This window comes from Peromyscus maniculatus, chromosome 12 (genome assembly GCF_049852395.1).
Source record: "Peromyscus maniculatus bairdii isolate BWxNUB_F1_BW_parent chromosome 12, HU_Pman_BW_mat_3.1, whole genome shotgun sequence".
Lineage (NCBI taxonomy): Eukaryota > Metazoa > Chordata > Mammalia > Rodentia > Cricetidae > Peromyscus > Peromyscus maniculatus.
The window spans coordinates 86166397-86184464 of NC_134863.1; the positions used below are offsets into that span (position 1 = coordinate 86166397).

Below are 18068 nucleotides of genomic sequence, written 5' to 3' on the forward strand. Positions count from 1 at the left end.
GCTCGTGGCTTACCGGCATCTTCACATGCTGCTTGTCATGGTGGCAGCTGGCAGTGACTCCTTCCGCCTTCTTGTTCTTTCTTTTCTCCTCTCTGTTAGTCCCGCCTATATTTCCTGCCTAGCCACTGGCCAATCAGTGTTTTATTTATTGACCAATCAGAGTAATTTGACATATAGACCATCCCACAGCGTGTGTGTGTGTGTGTGTGTGTGTGTGTGTGTGTGTGTGTGTGTGTTGACAATGATATGAATTGACACTGTTGGTACATATGAAATTGATTGAAAATGGATCTTAGCATTAAGCAACTAAGAGGTAGCAACATCATGGTGTCTTGTTTGTTAGAATACAGCAACACTAGTGTTTATATCCTGGACTGTTGCAGTAGTCCAATGAAGATACACTTTGCACACAGTAACGACTAGTGTGGCTGGCTTGGCAGCTTAGAGCCCTTCTTGGCGATGGAACCTGCACAACACTGGGTATCATATTCAATCAGCATTCACTGGGTACACACGGGGAATCTACTATCTTTCAGCTACCTACAGAGTATTTATTTTTCTGATACTGAACCTGTTTTCCTTGGGCTTAGTCACTTACTAATTCAGTGCAGAGTTACTTTGAATGCTGACTGGGTCAAAGTGAGGTTTATCAAGTCAGAGAGTCAATAAAAATTAGTGAGTGTTATTTTTAGAACCAACTATCCTCATTTTGCTAATGGGATTTTTCTCCCCCACCCTCTTTTATTTTTCAGCATCTAGTTATCAAAATGAAATAAGGTAAGTTGGAAACCTCTTCAGCTTTTTGCCAAAACAAAACCAAGTAACCATGGTAACACTCAAGCGTGGGATTATAGGGTTTTGGGGTTTATGTTGTTCAATAAGTACTGAAATCAGACACTCTGCAAAACATTTGCCAGTCACAAACTCATAAAGCAACCTTGGGCGAACTGTCTACAGAGGACTTGTTTAGGTTCTCTAAGGAGACGGAGGTTTGCTGAGCACCTGCCATTTGCAACTCTCTCCACAAGAGGACACTGTGCACTGTGACTGTTGGTGGCTGTTGTCCAGCCTGCTTTGAGCCAATGCACCTGCAGAGATTGCACTGGGACTTGAGGCATGTTGCAGGACAGCAAGCCGTGCCAGACAGATGCCTATAAAGGCATTCAGCATTGCTCTGGTAGACAAATTAGGCACTGTCTGCAGCTCATCCCAGCACTGAGAAGACAGGAGTGAAATATTTCTCTCATTCCCACATCATCCAGAGTGTCTGCGAACACTTTTGAGGGAACTAAGTCCAGATTCCAGGACTACATGTTAGCTTGTATGTTCACAGAAATATACATTAGCCAGTGTGTTCCAGGAATACATGGCAGCTGGTATGTTCACAGGTAGACACAATATCCTGTGTGTTCACAGGTATACATGATAGCCACTGTGAATGTGTGTGGTACTTTCAGAGTCACATAGTCACCCAGAGTGTTTCAGATGCAGCTGTTTAGCTGAAGGTATCTGCAACCACATCCAGCAGTCAGTGTTTATTAGATAATATAAAGTTTCTAGGCTCTGAAATTGAAAACCTTTGGGCTATGTACAGTCCTATGAATGGATGTGTAATGGTTGCCAAGCGACAGGTTCTTTCCATTCACCCTCTGGCCCTGGTTTTAAAAAAAAACAAAAAACAAAAACAGGTTCTGAGAGAGGCAGCTACATTCTGAGACGTCATGCAGAAACAGTCTGGGAACTGCTCTGTGGGGCCTGATGTGAGGTGAGGGAGAGCAAGGAAAGAGGTCCTGGTGTGTATTCTAGCCTTTCTTTTGACCATGGTTACCAGGGAGTCACAGCCTGGATTCCTCCTTGGCTGAGCAGGGTGGTTGTTGCCACAGTGTTGGGTTCTGTTCTCAGAATTTTAGAGGATTTCAAGGCACAGTAAAGCAACCCAGAGTTATTTAGCAAAATGGTAGAGAATAAGAATAGGTACATACAACCACATGGGTAGCCATGACAGCACTAAGACCCGCCCCCAACTCAGTTACACTCATACAGTTGGTTGCTGCTCTGAGCTCTGCACAGGTTTCAATCTCCCTGGTTTCCCATCATGGTTGTATAGGTCTTTTCCATTTTGTGGCTGAGGGTACTGAGGCAGAGAGGTGATATTTCTAACATTCTGCTTGTGAAAGAACCAGGGATGTAGACAGGGCAGCTGTTGCCAGGGTCAAGTCCCTCATCTATGTGCAGCTCCTGGTTTAGAATGGATTGTCTTGTCCTGGGGGCACGATGGTGGCTCACTGCCTGTCTGAATCTCCTGGCCCTTTCCTTCCCATTGGTCCACATTGCTGTCTCCAGCCACTTAATTTTTTTGCATTAAAATAAGCATACATATTTTTCTTGAAGATTCAGTACATATTTAGTGTGGAAAAAGAAAAGAAACACCAATAGATCTGAGAAACAATGTCACCTGTAGATCCATGGTCTAGAAGTAGTTAGTTACCCATGTTTGTGTATGCATGCATGTGTGTTCACGTATCGAAGCCGAGTTGTACATGCAGGCATTTTGCACAATCTGGACCCTAACAACTGTTATGTAATACTGGGGTCTTTTTATCTGACACTATTCTGAAGGGTTTTCCTGCTGACAAATAGCTCTTTGGTTCAGTAGTTTCCCTTTTTTTTTTCCAGGTGTTTTTTTTTTTTTCTTTTCGTTTTTCGAGACAGGGTTTCTCTGTGTAGCTTTGCGCCTTTCCTGGAACTCGCTTTGGAGACCAGGCTGTCCTCGAACTCACAGAGATCCGACTGCCTCTGCCTCCCGAGTGCTGGGATTAAAGACGTGCTCCACCACCGCCCGGCTCCAGGTGGTTTTAATTTCATTTGTTTTTATGAAAGGCATGTATGTAGTTTTATAATCTGCCTTTTCTGCTTGAAACACGTAAGCAACTATTTACATCAGCAAACAGTATAGAAGTTAAAACAATTTTATTATAGTGGCTGGAGAGATGGCTCAGAGGTTAAGAACACTGGCTGCTCTTGTACAGGATCTGAATTTAGCACCCACACCGGGCAGCTCATGACCACCTCTAACTCTAGCTGCAGGGTATTGGATACCCCCTTTGGGCATCAGCAGTCACATGTTCATACCCACACACAGACATATGCATATGTACTTAATTTAAAACATCTTTAAACATTTTTGTTAGTATAGATTTGTTTTAAAAAGTGATGGGTTTCACGACATTTTCATTCACAGTTGTAAGTGGAGGAAAGTGTACACAGCATGGCCGGTGTTCTTAGGTACCTGTGCTAATGGCCTCTGCCAAAATTCAGAACTAGAGAGTTGGTAGCCCCAAAAGCTCATCTCAGACTTCCCATGGATCATTGTATCCTTGCTCCTAAAGGTGACATCCTTATGACATCTTTTCCCACATCTTAAGATTAGATCCACGTAAATGAATCGTCACACATACTCGTTCAAACATGCCTGCTTTCCAGAGCTTTCTTCAACGAGGCCCATCCACACTATGTCATGTGGATGGAGATTTTTCTGATGACATAATTCCGTGATCTAGCTCTTTGTGGGACTTCTCCTCCTCAGCTTTGTGTGGGGCTGGGGCAGTTTTCAGGTTGTTCCAGTATGAAGGGAATACCGTTCTCTGAGTGTCCTCATGGGTCCCTGTGGAGAACCTGAGTGCCCATTCTGTTCAGAGTTCTGTGTCATCCCCGTAGCAGTGAGGACCCGGACACATGGTAGGTGTGTGTCCAGGCCTGGAGTGTTTTCCACTATTGTCTAAGAGCATCCCAGTGTCCACTGTCCTCTGCGGTATGTGGGAGCCCTTGTTGATCACATTTTTGTGGACAGCGTGGAAGTCCATCATTCACTTATGTTGGCCCCTTGAGTGGTCTGTGGCTCACCAGTGAGCCATCTTTCAGGCAGACCTTTGCATATATCAGGATTGATTCCTTAGCAGATACTCTTGGGAGTTGAGAATGAACATTTTTCATTCTCTGGCTACCCATCATCCAACTTTGTTTCCCTAGGGAGCTGCACTGATCTCTGCTTTATTTTGGGGATCAACCCACTTTTTGCACAGAGGGATACACAGTAAATACTTTGGGTTTTTGCCAGCCATGAAGTCTTTGGCACAACCACTGAGTTCTGTGATTGTTACATGAAGTCAGCACCAGAAATTGTGACAGCAAGCGGGTGTCCTGGATTTCAGCAACAGATGGTGGAAGAGTCTGGCTCAGGGGCCATAGGTTACTGACCCTTGATCTACCTAGGGGCTTTTGGGAGTTGAGTCCACACACCTGCCATGATGGGCCCCATCCCTCCCTCTCACTGGCATGAATTATTTCACAGGCTCTCTATCTCTGCTGAGCAGAAACTGTAACCGAAATGGTCTAATTTCAGGAAAACTGCAAACGTGAAGACACACAAAGCAGATCCTGAGACGAGGTTAAAAAGTGGAAAGGAGAACTTTGGGTACAGTTCGGATGAAGCAAGGGCTGCACGTGAGTACCAGGCAGGGCACAGGAAGACCTTCAGAGGAAGATGTGGGTTGCCTGGACACCAGCTTCTCAAGCAGAAAAATCTAGGCACTGGGAGCAAGCAGTGTTTGGATGATTTTTTAGGAGAATTTTTAGAGCCAGGAGTAGATTTAGCAGTAAAGCTCTTTCTCTCTGCTTAAAACTTAAATAGAATGAACATTAAAAAAACGTTCAAAGCTTTTACTTCCTTTTAAAATTATGGGATGGCCCTTTAACTTACTGTGGGCAATTTCTTCCAAACTTAACCCAATTCAAGTACAACTGACACACAGAACTCTGCTCCTGAGCAGTCAGACAGGATGGTTGTTGGAAGGCTAAACTACTTGGAGGAGTTTTTGCAGAGTCTCATGTTCTGTAATCACGATGGGATGGGGCTCTCTGTAGGCAATGTCACAGCAGCAGGACCTGAAAGGATGAAATGAGAGGGCAGGTGGCACACGCCATTCCTTAGCACTAGACGGGCGTCTCAGCCATGTGGGTTGGCAAGACAAACCCCAGGAAAAGACCCTCAGCGGGTTGGCCCTTGCTAAGAGTGGGGTACTAGTTTTCAGTATGCCCATTTTTTCACTTCACCCTTGTGCACCCCAAATTCTATGTGCCACATTAAAAAGTTCCACAAAGCATGAGCTGCTGTGTTTGAGAAGCCCCCTAACTTCTTCCAGGATTTCTTGCTATTGTGTATTCATTGAGTATTTTGAGCATTTTGCAAGTAGCTTGACTGAAACCATGGCCTAAACCCAACCTCCCTGCCCCATCCTCAACATGCCCTGTGTTTATTTTCCTTGGTCAGCTAATGAAGCCGTGGGTCATCTTATGTCTAGATAAGACCAATGTGCGAAGAAAGGAATTGATCTTTATGTTTATGTCAGTTTTCCTAATTTTTAGCTTCATACATAAAGCTTGAAGTTCTAAGCTTATGTAATAGAAAGTGATAAATAGCTGTGTACTCATAGCACTGTTATCTTCCCATCACCCTTGGGGTATTGAGCTAAACAGTCAAGACAGGCAGGAAAGGTTCATTTTGGCTCATGGTTTCAAAGGCTTGGGGGCTGTGGTGAACAGAGCATCATGGAGTATTCATTCATGGTGCTAGGAAGCAAAGAGAGAGACAGGACGAGGCCAGGGGCCCAACATTTTCTTTAAGGACATTTTCTCTTTGATCCGGCTTCTTCCCACTGGACTCCACCCTTAAAGGACCCATTTATTCCCAATAGCCCCAAGTCTTTAGCACATGGGCCTTGAGGGACATTCTGGATCTAAACTGCAGAGATTACATTATGCCAGAACTACATAGGAGCAAATGTGCTTACTTGGCAACATTAGTTAATTATTAGAATATGCAGCATGGTTACTTAAAAAAATAGTCATGTATTACACTGAAAAAAATTCTTCTATTGCAGAGATTGCTTCTCTCCCTCCTAAATCTGGTGAAGTCGGCCTTCCGGAGCAACGCAGCCATACCTCTCCTTATGAGGTGATGTAGAACGTTTTGGAATATATATATATATATATATATATATATATATATATATATATATACACATATATATCCATTTAAAAATGCATACTTTGTGATAGGTCCGTGTTGAGTATTCATGATGGAAGAAGGGGTCTCTTCTTCACCTCTGTTTCAAACAGACATCCTGTCAGGAATGGGGCAGAGAGAGGTGTCTCTTACTTTCTTATAGCAGTGGCTGTTAAGTCCGTTGATGATTTGGAAGGATGTCCTCTGACTGGGGAAATAGTCACCTGCACCAACCAAGTCATGAGCAATGTGCAGCTTGTTGTTTGTTCTCTTTGACAAAGGTCTCTAGGACCTGAGTCAGCTTTTCAGTCCCAGCTACCTGGAATCTGCATAATCCTCATCTACACTGGGACCTTGCGCCCTTCATCTCATGGAAGGATGCTGGGTGATGGGTTTGAAAAGCAGAAGAATAAATGTGGTTTGCTGTGCATGTGAGGTTGAGAGAGATTGGAGTTTGGGTGGAGAAGGGAAGAGTCCTTGGTCAAGAATATGGCCAGAACCATTTGGAGGTTAGAGCTGCCATTGACGGAGATTGCTGAGGGAGAAGAGGTTTGGGTACAAAGCACAATATTTATGTGGAGTGTTTCTGAGGTCTCCATTAAATGTCATCGCAGAGACTCAGTGTGCAGTTGAATACATAAGTCTGTAGTGTTCAATGGACAAGACAGTTAAAACTGTCAGCTGGGATCTACGGACACATACATGTATGAGCTGGAGTTAATATTGCAGAAAACAGTTTATATCTGAAGTAGTAGGCAAAGCATATCCAACACCTTCTCTGACCTATACAAGTAAAACTCCTAGAGACACACTCCAGGGGATGCCACCCTGGGGGCCCCAGTTAGGAGGACTCTTCTTGTCCCGTTCGGAGAAGCTGCCTCCAGATCTCCCAGTCACTCACTCAATTGCTTGATCTGTTCAGGGATTGCTGTTGACTTGTGGTGATGGCATCTAGCACACGTACCTTTGTGATCCCCGATCATTCTTTTTGGACACATGGATTGGCTTAGATTTCCAGGTAGCTCTGGGCTGTGGTTTTTCTCCCTCCCTCTGGGATTCAGCTACCTGCATGCCTTCTGCCAGTGACACAGACATTCTGGGCTTTCAGTGGGTAGGAGACTCTGCCTGATGCTCAGTTAGGTAGCTGAGGGACTTAGGTGATGTTGGGGGAACACAGGGAGCCAGCTGAGAAGATACATAGGGGAACTATGGCACAAATGAAGGTGAGTCTCAGGGACAGATTGCCAGCTCTTAGTACACACTGTAGTCACTCCCTCAGGCGAAGTGGCAGGAAAACAGAGAGGCCAGTTTTTCTCAGTAAAGCAGATCCTTGGCTTGAGGATCTTTGGATGGATCTGAAGCTTTAGAAGTGGGGGAAAGGAGACAGGCTTTCTTCAGAAGCACTGGTCTGGTGACCAAGAGGTGGCAGTTACAGGGAGGAATGGGCAGGCTGTGTGTGTGTGTGTGTGTGTGTGTGTGTGTGTGTGTGTGTGTGTGTGTTCATGTGTGTGTGTGTGTGTGTGTTCATGTGTGTGTGTGTGTATGTGTTCATGTGTGTGTGTGTGTGTGTGTGTGTGTTGTATGTCCAGTCCCGGTGGCTCTTCGTGGGTTGGGTCATAGGCTGATAAGGATGCACGTGGCTGAGGGGCTCCCTCCCACCCAGCTACCAGCATTGCATGTAAGCTACACTTCTTGTTGCTGTGACAAGCTACACTTCTTGTTGCTGTGACAAGATGATTGGCAGAAAGGACATAAAGAAGGAACAGTTTCTTTCTGCTCACGTTTGGAGATGCAGTCCATTACGGTCTCACAGAGCCGAGAGAGATGGGTGTGCCACCTCCTTTCTCCTTTTGAGTCAGTATGGGACCCCAGCCCACGGGGTGGTGCTCCCACATTCAGGGTGGGTCTTCCCTCCTCTGAAGCCTCCCTGGAAGCACCCTCATAGATATGCTCAGAGGTGTGCATTTCAGGTGATTTCAGATTCAGCCATGTTGAAGAGAAACCATCCCACATGGATACCCCAAGAGCGCATTTGAGAAACCCCCACCTCCCCAGCTCCATTCTGTTTTTTTTTCCTGTCAAGAGTTTCCTGTAGACAAGCCCAAGTGTTTGCTTAGGAAGAGATCCAATTAGGGTCCACTAGATAATTTCGTCTGGAATGTATCTGGTGTGAGTGTGGAAAATGGGAATGCCAGTGATTGGACAAGAGAATAGAGAATGGCTTTTCAGAACTCCAAGAGGATGCTTCTTCAAGCTGTGCTGAAAATACACAGGGAGAGAAATTTGAGGGTTTCTGGATATTAACACACACACACAGCCAGTTAAGTGATCTATTGGTGGAAAAAATAAGGTAGTGGCCCCGGTGGTGAATCTGATGATGATAATGATGGTGTATGCCGTGTTTTCTAAGGGGCTTGCAAAGCTTCAAGGTGAGCTCAGCATCAGAGAGTGTTAGGGTCCTCACAACACCAATCAGACCGCAGAGAGAACTGTCTTTGCCTAGCTAGAATTTAGTGGAGTTATTAAAAGCCTGGCTCTTTCTATTCCCAGTGGGGGGACTTTAGGGAAGGCGTGCCTTGAAGAGGGCAGTCAGGTTCCACCAAAGGATGCCCGTGCAGGGGTAGGCCCCAACACTGCCTCTGGGTAGCCCATTTGGAGACTCTGAGTGTGGATGTGCCATGGGCTATGCTTTCTGGGAGTCACATTGAGTAGCCACTGAGCTGGAGTGATGCTGGAGGGAAGGGCTGCAGCCAGGTACACAGCTATTCCCTGTGCTTGGTTTGAAGAGGACATAGTCTTTTGTGAGGTCACCTGGACACATGGAAGTTTCCAGTGTGGCCATAACCATTTCTTACAGTGATGGTCCAGGTGACCCTTAAGCCCAGAGGTTCCTTTGTAGAGCTTTGTGAAGGCCAGGTGCCACATCCCAGTCTAGTCTGGGAGTCTTTAGGGGGTGATGGGCACTGTTCCCAGAGCTCTTGTCTCCTGTAAGGATGTTATATTCTGTGTACCCTCCATCCTCCAGTTCTCTTCCACTCATCCATGCTCCTGGAAAGGTAGGAGAGAGAGGTGGCTGAGAGTGTATCCTTCGTCTTTTTAGCCTCCCTTCCGCTGCCTCGGTGTGGCTCCAATTTGTCACAGGCCTCCCCACACTGACATGGGGGCATTTCTGTACATGCATGCCCCTTAGGGTCTGTGCTGGCTCCCAGCTCTTCTCCAGCTCGAGATGCTGGCTGGTTAGAGTTCAGGGTTGTTGACTTCAAGCTGTGCTTCTTTGTAGAAACCCACCCCACCTCCCACCCAGCTTATAGTCTGAAAAGACTGTAGACTAAACTGAGCTCTCTAGCTGTGGGGCAGCCTGCAGCCGGTACTCCTCCTAGCCTGGATTGCTGGAGAACTCACTGGGCCAGATAAGTGGCCTATCCATAGAGACACAGGGTGCCACCAGCAACAGAGGCTCCTGCTTGGTGCTAATAGGCCTTGGAAGAGGCAGAGCTTAATTCTGTAAATAGCACAGCAACTGCCAAGCAGGACCTCAGGAAACAGTAGCATTTGGGGCTACTCCAAGGCTTCCTGTGAATGCTCCAGCCTCTAGTACCTCTGAGCTCTACATACATGAATCTGTATCTCCAGGTTGGTGGGAGCTGCTACATGTGCATCTTCATCCTGGGCCATGTGGCATGACTCTAGTTATGGTCTAGATCTAGCAGTTACCTGTAGCATGATCCTAATTAGTATAATTCAGTAAAAACTGGAGTCAGATATCCGGGGTGAAAGCTGAAAGATCAGAGAAGCAGAGCAGCAGCCACCAGAGAGTTCTTACCTCTACAAAATCTCAGACCAAATGGAGATGAGATCCTGTCTCCACCTACCTTATATTCCTGTCTCCACCTCCCTAGTGTTGGGATTAAAGGCATGAACCACCACTGCCCTACTCTGTTTCTCTTTTAGACTGGTTCAATCTCGTGTAGCCCAGGGTGGCCTTGAACTCCTAATCTTCCTGCTTCCTCTTCCCAAGTGCTGGGATTTAAGGTGTGTGCCACCACTGCCTGGCCTCTATGGTTAAGTAGTGGCTAGCTCTGTCCTCTGATCTCCAGGCAAGCTTTATTTGTCAGAACACAAACAAAATATCACACAACAGTATTAAAGACTTATTTATTCTATGTGTACAAGTGATTTGCCCACATGTACGTGTTCATGTGTGTGTAGTGCCATGAGAGACCAGAAGAGGGCACCAGGAACCCTGGAAGTGAAGCTATGGATGGTTATGAGCCACCATGTGGTTGCTAGGAATGGGTCTGCCATGAGAGCAGCACATGCTCATAACCACCGTGCCATCTCTTCAGCCCCAGGGGGGATTTTCACTTAGGAATGTATATCCTGATTCATGCCAGACCCTGAAAGAAACTTGGGGTATGTTTCTAAATGCTGGATGCTTGGATTCCTAAAGAGTACTTGCTGAATATGAGTTATGTGCGGCACCTGTAGAAACCTGTCTGGTACCCTGACATCTCAGTGCAGCATACCCCAGAAGCACTCGGGTACTTGTGCAAGCTCTTGGGGCTTTTCCAGACTGTCTAGACATGATCCGGCCTAAGAACCGGTGTTTTCAAATGTTCCCTGGATGATCTGCTTGAGGACAATGTTTTTGTAGACACAGGCCTGTTTCTAAGGCAGTGTCCTCTCTGAGTTCCAAGAGGCTGCCTAAACTGTACCTTGTGTATCCACCATGGTGAGCTTCTTGCATCACACAAGAGCTTGAGATGTTTCTGGGGGTACTGTGACACACCACATTCAACATGGGTGGAGGAATAAGGTTTTAGGCTGCAGAGCCCAGTTCAGGCAGTAAATGTCTAGGAGAGTTAGAAGGACCACTGCTGGCTCCTATCACGATGGGGTGTGCAATTAGGGTATGGAACAGGCCATTGGTTACTGGATAAGAGATTGCTGGGTGGTAGAGGAAGCTCAGGTGTAACATGGTCAGCATATCTTAGGACAGAACTCACAAGGATTGAATTTTTTTTGCTACGAATCAACCAGCTCATGGGACAAGTGAACTCTTTCTATTTTGGTCTAAAACCATAGGCTTTATGAATGTTTTGTATCTAGATGAATATTTAACACAAATGGCCATCCTTCCTTCTTCTCTTCAGGGGCCTTCACTTGCTGTCAGTCAATTTTTCTGGTTGTTTTTAGCAATTCCATCTCTTTACCAATTCAGTTTTCGAGGGCATATGAATGTTTCATAACCCGGCTTGTGCCTTGCCCGCTAATCCATTCCTCCTGTTGAGATAAACAGAAATAAACCCGTGATAAATTTAGAAAGCGGCAGTGCATTTGTGCAACCCAGCAGCGCAAACAGAAGCAAACAACTGCAAAAACCTCCAGCACTCCCAGCAGAAGGCCCCCTCCAGAGAGACCCTGGCATAGACAGCTCCATCCGCCAAGCAGGCTTCCTTTCCTTATTGGGGGCCTGTAAGTGAAAGCCACACAGCAACGTGAGACTATTCCCACTCAAGATCCACAGCATTGCACTGCAGCTGAATAATTCATCCTGCCCCGCTGCATTATTTAAGATGTTTGATGCTCTCACTGTGCCCCACAGTCTGAACGGCTACCCTCAGGGCCGGCAGGGAAAATGGGTTGCACATAACTTCTTTGCTTTTGAGACAGGGTCTCCCTGTGTGGCTCAGGCTAAATTTGAACCCATGATCCTCCTGCCCCAGTCTCCCAAGTGCTAGGCTTACAGGTACATGTTAGGGTGGTGCTCACATCTTCCTAGGGTGAAGTCACTGGCCTTGCAGAGGAGCCCAGGTTAGTTTGGAAGGTTTCTGAATGAGAAGCCAGCACCACACAGTGCCGCAGGAGACACAGGGGTGGTGAGTTTCCAGTCAGCTCTTCTGTCTGGCTTTTGCTCTTTTAGAAGGAATGTGTTATTTGAAGACATCCACAAATATCTTATATTTAAAAAGGAAAAAAAAAAAAAACCCTACCAGGTAAAGCAAGAACTTCCACAGGGAAATTGGAAAACAAAACAAAACAGGGAACCTTTGCATCTGTAATCTGGTTTGGTAAAAAGTGGGTCTTGGATACTTGGAATGAGCTTGCTCTTTGGGCTTGGAAAGCACCCAGAGCATGTGTGGCTGAAGAAAGAGGAGGGGAGGGTGTGTCTCTATACAGCTGTTCATCTCTGCTCTCTGGTGCTTCTCAGGTGAGCACACTGACCCTTCTGCTTTTGTTACCAGGAACCCAAAATGTGTCAGCCCAGCCCAGCGGGTCATCCACAGGTTTCCTCTGACACCGCCAGCCCTCAGAAGGTCAGAAACGTAACTTTGGTGTAGTAAAGACTCCCCATGGCTGTGTTTTACACACAGCCACCAAGTTGACGCCATCTTCTCTCCATCCTGAGACTGGGCCTCAGCTTTGCCAAAGCCTCGGAGTCACCAGAGCTGAGGTTTTATAGTGATGGGAGGAATCAGTTTTCCTCTAAACTGAAAAGAATTTGATTTTGAAGTGTCTCACGGTTTGGGTGAATTCCTTAAAGTGACTGAGCAAAACGTGAGGGTCTATCATGGAGATACTCCTCATGCACGACACTCCTGCCTGCTACGCCAGCAGAAGGCAGATAGGACTGGATCTGCCATGACCTTCAGAATGTTTTTGTTGTCCTAGGTTGTGGTGATATGCTATTTATGTGCGTTTTATAGCTAGGGGCATTACTGCGTACTATCGACAAACCAAGAGCAAAACAATTACAATCAACTGGACCTCTTTAAGTGGACTGGCCATTCAGAGCTTGGTGGGTTAAATAAAAGGAAAAACAGTGCCAAGGTACGTGTCCAGAAGAGAGGCACTCCTGGTTGCTCCCTTAGCCTTGTCCCCATGTTTTTGGGTGAATTAGGTGTGGATTCTGCCCGATAGGGGACCAAGCTCGAATTCAGCCAGCATCATGAAAGAACTGGAAAGAGATGCATATTCTTTAATAAACAAAGAGAAAAAACCATTTGTTGTGTTTTTAATTTATTCTTTGAGAATTTCACAGATGTGTACAATGTATTTTGATCCATTCTGTCATCTCCACACCTCCTCCAACTTCTCCTAGACCCCCAACACCTGACCCTCAACTTCATGTCCTCTTCTTTTTCAGTCAGTGCTACCGCATGCGGATGTCCACTGGAGCATGGACAGCCTGCCAGGGGCCACACTATGTAAGAAAAAAAAGATGTTCCCCTCCCCCAGCAGCTATCCACTGTTGATAGCTCCTCAGGTTATGGGGAGGGGCTTGCGAGCCCCGCCCCCTCTGTCCTAGTTTGGGTTACTATTGCTGTGATGAAACACTATGACCAGAGGAACTTGGGCAGGAAAGGGTTTATTTGACTTACATTTCCACATCACATTTCATCATCAAAGGAAGTCGAGATAGGAACTCAAACAGGGCAGGAACCTATAGGCAGGAGCTGATGCAGAAGCCATGGAGGGGTGCTGCTTACTGGTTTGCTCCTCATGGCTTGCTCAGCCTGTTTTCTTATGGAACCCAGGACCACCAGCCCAGGGATGGCACCACCTGCAGTGGGCTGGGTCCTCTCCTATCACTCACTAATTGAGAAAATGCCCTACAGGCTTGTCTACAGGCTGATCTTATGGAGGCAGTTTCTTCATTGAGATTTTCTTCTCGCTTCTCGTGGATGACTATAGCTTGTGTTAAGTTGGCATGAAACTATCCAGCACACCCTCCATGCTGGGATGCTGACTGGCTTGGTCTTGTGCAGGTAGCCACGGCGGCTCTGAGTTCTTAAATGCGGTGGCCATGTTGTGCCCAGAAGGCATTGATTTTTACCAGCCTTCCCTGACCCTGGCTCTTACAGTCTCTCTGCTCTCTCTTCTGTGATGGTTCCTGAGCCTTGGTTGGGGAGGCAATGATACAGATGTCCATTTAGGGCTGGGCACCACACGGTCACTTATTGTCTGCATTTTGTCCCATTGCGAGTCTCTGTATTAACTGCTGTCCGCTGCATGAGGAAGTGTCTTTGGTGGGTTGAGAGGTGGTGTCGCATTATTGTTATTATTATTAATTATTTTATGTGTATATGTTTTTTTGTGCCTGCATTAATATATGTACACCAGTGTGCATGGTGCCCATATATGTCAGAAGAGGGCACTGGATCCTCTAGAGCTGGAGTTAAAGATGGCTGTTAGCTGCCATGTGGATGCTAGGAACTGAACCTGGGTCCTCTGGAAGAACAATTAGTGCTCTTAACCACTGAGCCATCACTCTAGCTAAGATTGGGGTGGTAATCCAAAGAATCATAGTATTTAGAAGGAGGTCAGGAGACTTCAGTGCACCCGTGGATCCAACATGGATGTTAGGATCCAAGATGAAATTTCTGCCCTTTCCAAATCCCTTTTATACCCAGGTTTGCTCTGTGAGTGAATTTCACTTCCTGCACCTGGTGGACTCACATTTAACCTAGAGGCATGACCATTATTATCTCGAGTTCCAAACTGGTTGGTACAGATTTCTCTTGTGGTTAGCAACTCATCCTATATTTGGCTTTGCTACTGCTAAGGTAGAGTTTGGCTTTTTACATATGTCAAGACTAATTCCTGTGAAGATTGAACAAATATCTGTTCACCCTAGACAGTGAGTCTATGACAGACCAAAGAATGGATATCACCAAAGTCCAACTTGGTGAACCAATGAGTTTTGTTGGGGTCACTTACAGGAATATGGGTGAGAGGTCACTTACAGGAGCAGACATCACTCAAAGACGGCTGCATCACCAAAGCCCACCTCATCACGGGTGGCAGGTCACAAAGCTGGGAACCGGGGGCACACTGCACAGCCTGCAGGCAGCTCAGCAGGCTGGAGAGTGTCCTTTCCAGGTTCTTCTGTTGGTCTTGTCTGAGAGCGACTCTTGGCAGCCCTTACTGCTTATATACCCATGGGAAGGAGGGACCTAGTGAATCTTGTTGGTTTCAGGGACTCTTTGGAACTATTTTGAGTTGTTTACTTTCCTGTATTAAAAGCTTCCATGCAGGATGGAATGTTTCCGTAAACATCCTGTCTTAAGGAGTTTTCTTCAAGAACGGAAGATTTCAATCTTGGAGGAAACTGCTACCCAACCTTAGATTCTGGCAAATTCTGTGAAATTGTTAAACAAAAGATCAAGATGGCGTTCCTTGTCACTCAACACCCCTGCTTGCTACAGAGCCACACAGCACTGCTTAAACTTAAGTTATTTAAACTAAATAGGATACAAGACCTTTCCCCTCAATTATACTAGGCCATCTCAGTTGTTCGATAGTTACTTGTGGCCAGTGACTACTGTATATAGGCAGATGACAGGTTTCCATTGTTGAAGAAAACTCTGCTGGACTGTACTAATCTATAGAGAGCTACTTGGGAATGACCTTGACGTATCATGGGCTCTTTCACGCAAACACAATCTGTGTTTTCTCCAGTGTGAAAGCCTGCAGTCAACTAGTTTCTATTTAGGGATTCTGCAAACCCCCAAAGCAGCTCTCAGCTCAACATGGTGTTTTGCTGATGTGGTAAAAGTGTCTTTCACTCTGCAGTGGGGACAGCTGAGGAAGGCTCAGGAGGCTGGGGTGTGAGGAGGCAATCAGCCAATGACATGGACAAGGTTGTTTCTCCAGAACAGAGACGAGGGTCTCTGGTGATGGATACCTGATGAGGCTGCAGATACAATCGAACAAGCATCCCTCAAAGCCTCGTGCCATCAAGTCCCGGCTAGAGAAATGCCCCTGTTTGACTTCCTGACTGGTTTTGAACTTGACTGATTTGACCTGATCTTTCTGGGGCCTTCTCGAGTTGACTTAGAGCAGGACTAAAGTGGTGAGGACAATACTCTGAGGAGAACCAGAAGCATCGCCTCTGCTCTGTGTGGCTCTGACCTCAGAGAATCATCAGGGAGGTGAAAGTTGCATTGCATGTCCCTAGCAATCAGATGACATCAAAAGCGAATGGGGGCCATGGCAGACAAGAGTCACATCGTCAATATCTTGCCCCTGACACTGAAGTGTTTAGGACACCTTGGAGATGTACAGTCCATCCTGTTTGGAGATGGCAAATCCCTTCTTCTGCGAAACAGATGGAGGAAGGCAGGGGATGATGGTAAGTGAGGGCTCAGGAAGATGGAGCAAGCCAAGGGCCTTGCTTGGAAGGGGCTCTAGAGGCCTTGGAGAAGGCAGCCTGAGAAGGCCTGAGAGGACTGACAGGTTAGTAGAGGTGGCTAGACCTTCACAGAGCAGGTCCCATAGTTGTGGCCTTAAGTGGGGAGACACAGCCAAACTATGGGAACCTGTCCTGGACTAGCCCTGGCCAGAAGCTAGATGCCCTGTGAGCTCATTGGTGAAGTGTGTAAGTGAGTCTCTGGGGAGGACAGAGTTGGGTGAGGCTAGACAGGGGGATGTTCAGGAAGCAGAAATCAGGAAATGGAGAGTGCATTTGTGAAGTCAGCAGGAAATGCAGTCTTCCCAGCAGCTCCATGACTTCCTCCCACCCCCACCACGGCGAGGCCACTTACCTGAAGTGTACATGACCAGGGTGCCCTAGGCATGCACCTTCCTTGATTGAGCAGTTCAGGCCCTTTGGTGCCCATGTCCACACCCACAGAACAAGGAAATAGAATGATGAGCCTCAGAGGTCCCTACTCACTGTCACAGATCTTCACACACACAGGCAAGCCAGTGCCAGCACCCAGTCTATCCTCGCCCAGCATGGCCCAGTGGTCGGGACACAAGCTGTCTTTTTAAGCATCCATAGCGTCCCTCATCCAGGCAGCACTCGGGGGCTGTGCTTCTGCAGGTGGCAAATGTTTGATTCCTCCCAGCACAGCCTGGCATCCTTGGACAGTGAGGCCTTGACCGAAGTGTCTGTGGTACCTGGTGGACTGAGTCCTAAGCAGCTCCCATTGTCTTTCTCATGCTGCTGGAGGCATGTACCACTTCTGAAAATGCAATGGGATGTTGAACACTAGGGCCCTAGACAGACACACGAGAATTATTGCTCAGCCAGTGACTTCAGGCTAAGAGATTAGAGGTTGATGTCCCACCTCCTAATACTGGGCTGACACAGCAAAAAATCCATTAAGGTGCCAGCCAGTTAAGTCTGAGGGGGAATGTAGCCCAAAACACCTTGATTTTATTTTTCTCTAGGAACCTAAAGAATGCATGTGTTCTACAGGATAACTTCATTGGCAGTTGGGTAGCGCTTTTCAGTTTCATGGATAATAAAGTCTAAGGTAGTTCAACTAATAGAAAAAAAATCTAAATAAAAAACCCCTAATTTTAAAAACTGCAGGTGATGGAGTTTTTTCCCCCCCTAACATTAAAAAAAATTGGTTCTTTGGGAATTTTATATCATGCACCCCAATCCCATTCATCTTTCAGTTCTTCCATATTCACCTCCTATATCCTTCTCCCCAAAAGATAATAAAAATAAAAATTAAAATGCAAAAATAACCCCACCAAAACCCCAAACAAAAACAAACAAACAAAACCATCTTGCCGACTCCTCTGGGTAATGGCTTGCTCCTCTATCAGTTTCGACCTTCTCTCATACTAATCGCAGCTGTCACGTGACAGTTCTGTCGAACTTGTACCATTCTGATTCCCCACCCCTCCTCTCCCCCATCTCCATCACACCTCCGATCACAGTGGCATTGGAAGCTATGGTGCCTCATGCAGTATGCTCTTTTGTCTAAACAGTTTTACTTGCAAATGCTAATTACAATGAGTCCTTGGTCTGGTTCAAGGCTTCTGGATTTTGCTACACACAATACTGGACCCTCTCTGAGACTTGGATATTCTGCTGTGTCCTGAGTCATGGAGATTGGGCAGCTATGGTTCATTTAGTTTGTAGTTGGAGTGGTTATTGGGGTGGGTTAATTTAAGGTCCTGGACCTGGGCCTGGGTGGTAGCTGAGATGATCAGTCTGGGTTTCTGCCGTGTATCACTCCCCAGCTCCCCACCCTGACACAGC

At 46.5% G+C, this 18068-nt stretch overlaps 1 protein-coding gene across 5 annotated transcripts in view; it reads left to right on the top strand.

The window, feature by feature from the left end:
• Positions 1 to 13067, top strand: part of Igsf5 (immunoglobulin superfamily member 5) — a 98974-nt gene extending 85907 nt beyond the window's left edge. For all 5 annotated transcript variants that reach the window (XM_042259595.2, XM_042259594.2, XM_042259596.2 and 2 more), the window contains 4 exons: positions 753 to 777; positions 4403 to 4503; positions 5940 to 6013; positions 12310 to 13067. In XM_042259595.2, the coding sequence (XP_042115529.1) occupies positions 753 to 777; positions 4403 to 4503; positions 5940 to 6013; positions 12310 to 12405 (296 nt within the window). In that variant the 3' untranslated portion in view covers positions 12406 to 13067. The remainder of the gene's footprint in view (positions 1 to 752; positions 778 to 4402; positions 4504 to 5939; positions 6014 to 12309) is intronic.
• Positions 13068 to 18068: the final 5001 nt, after the last annotated feature.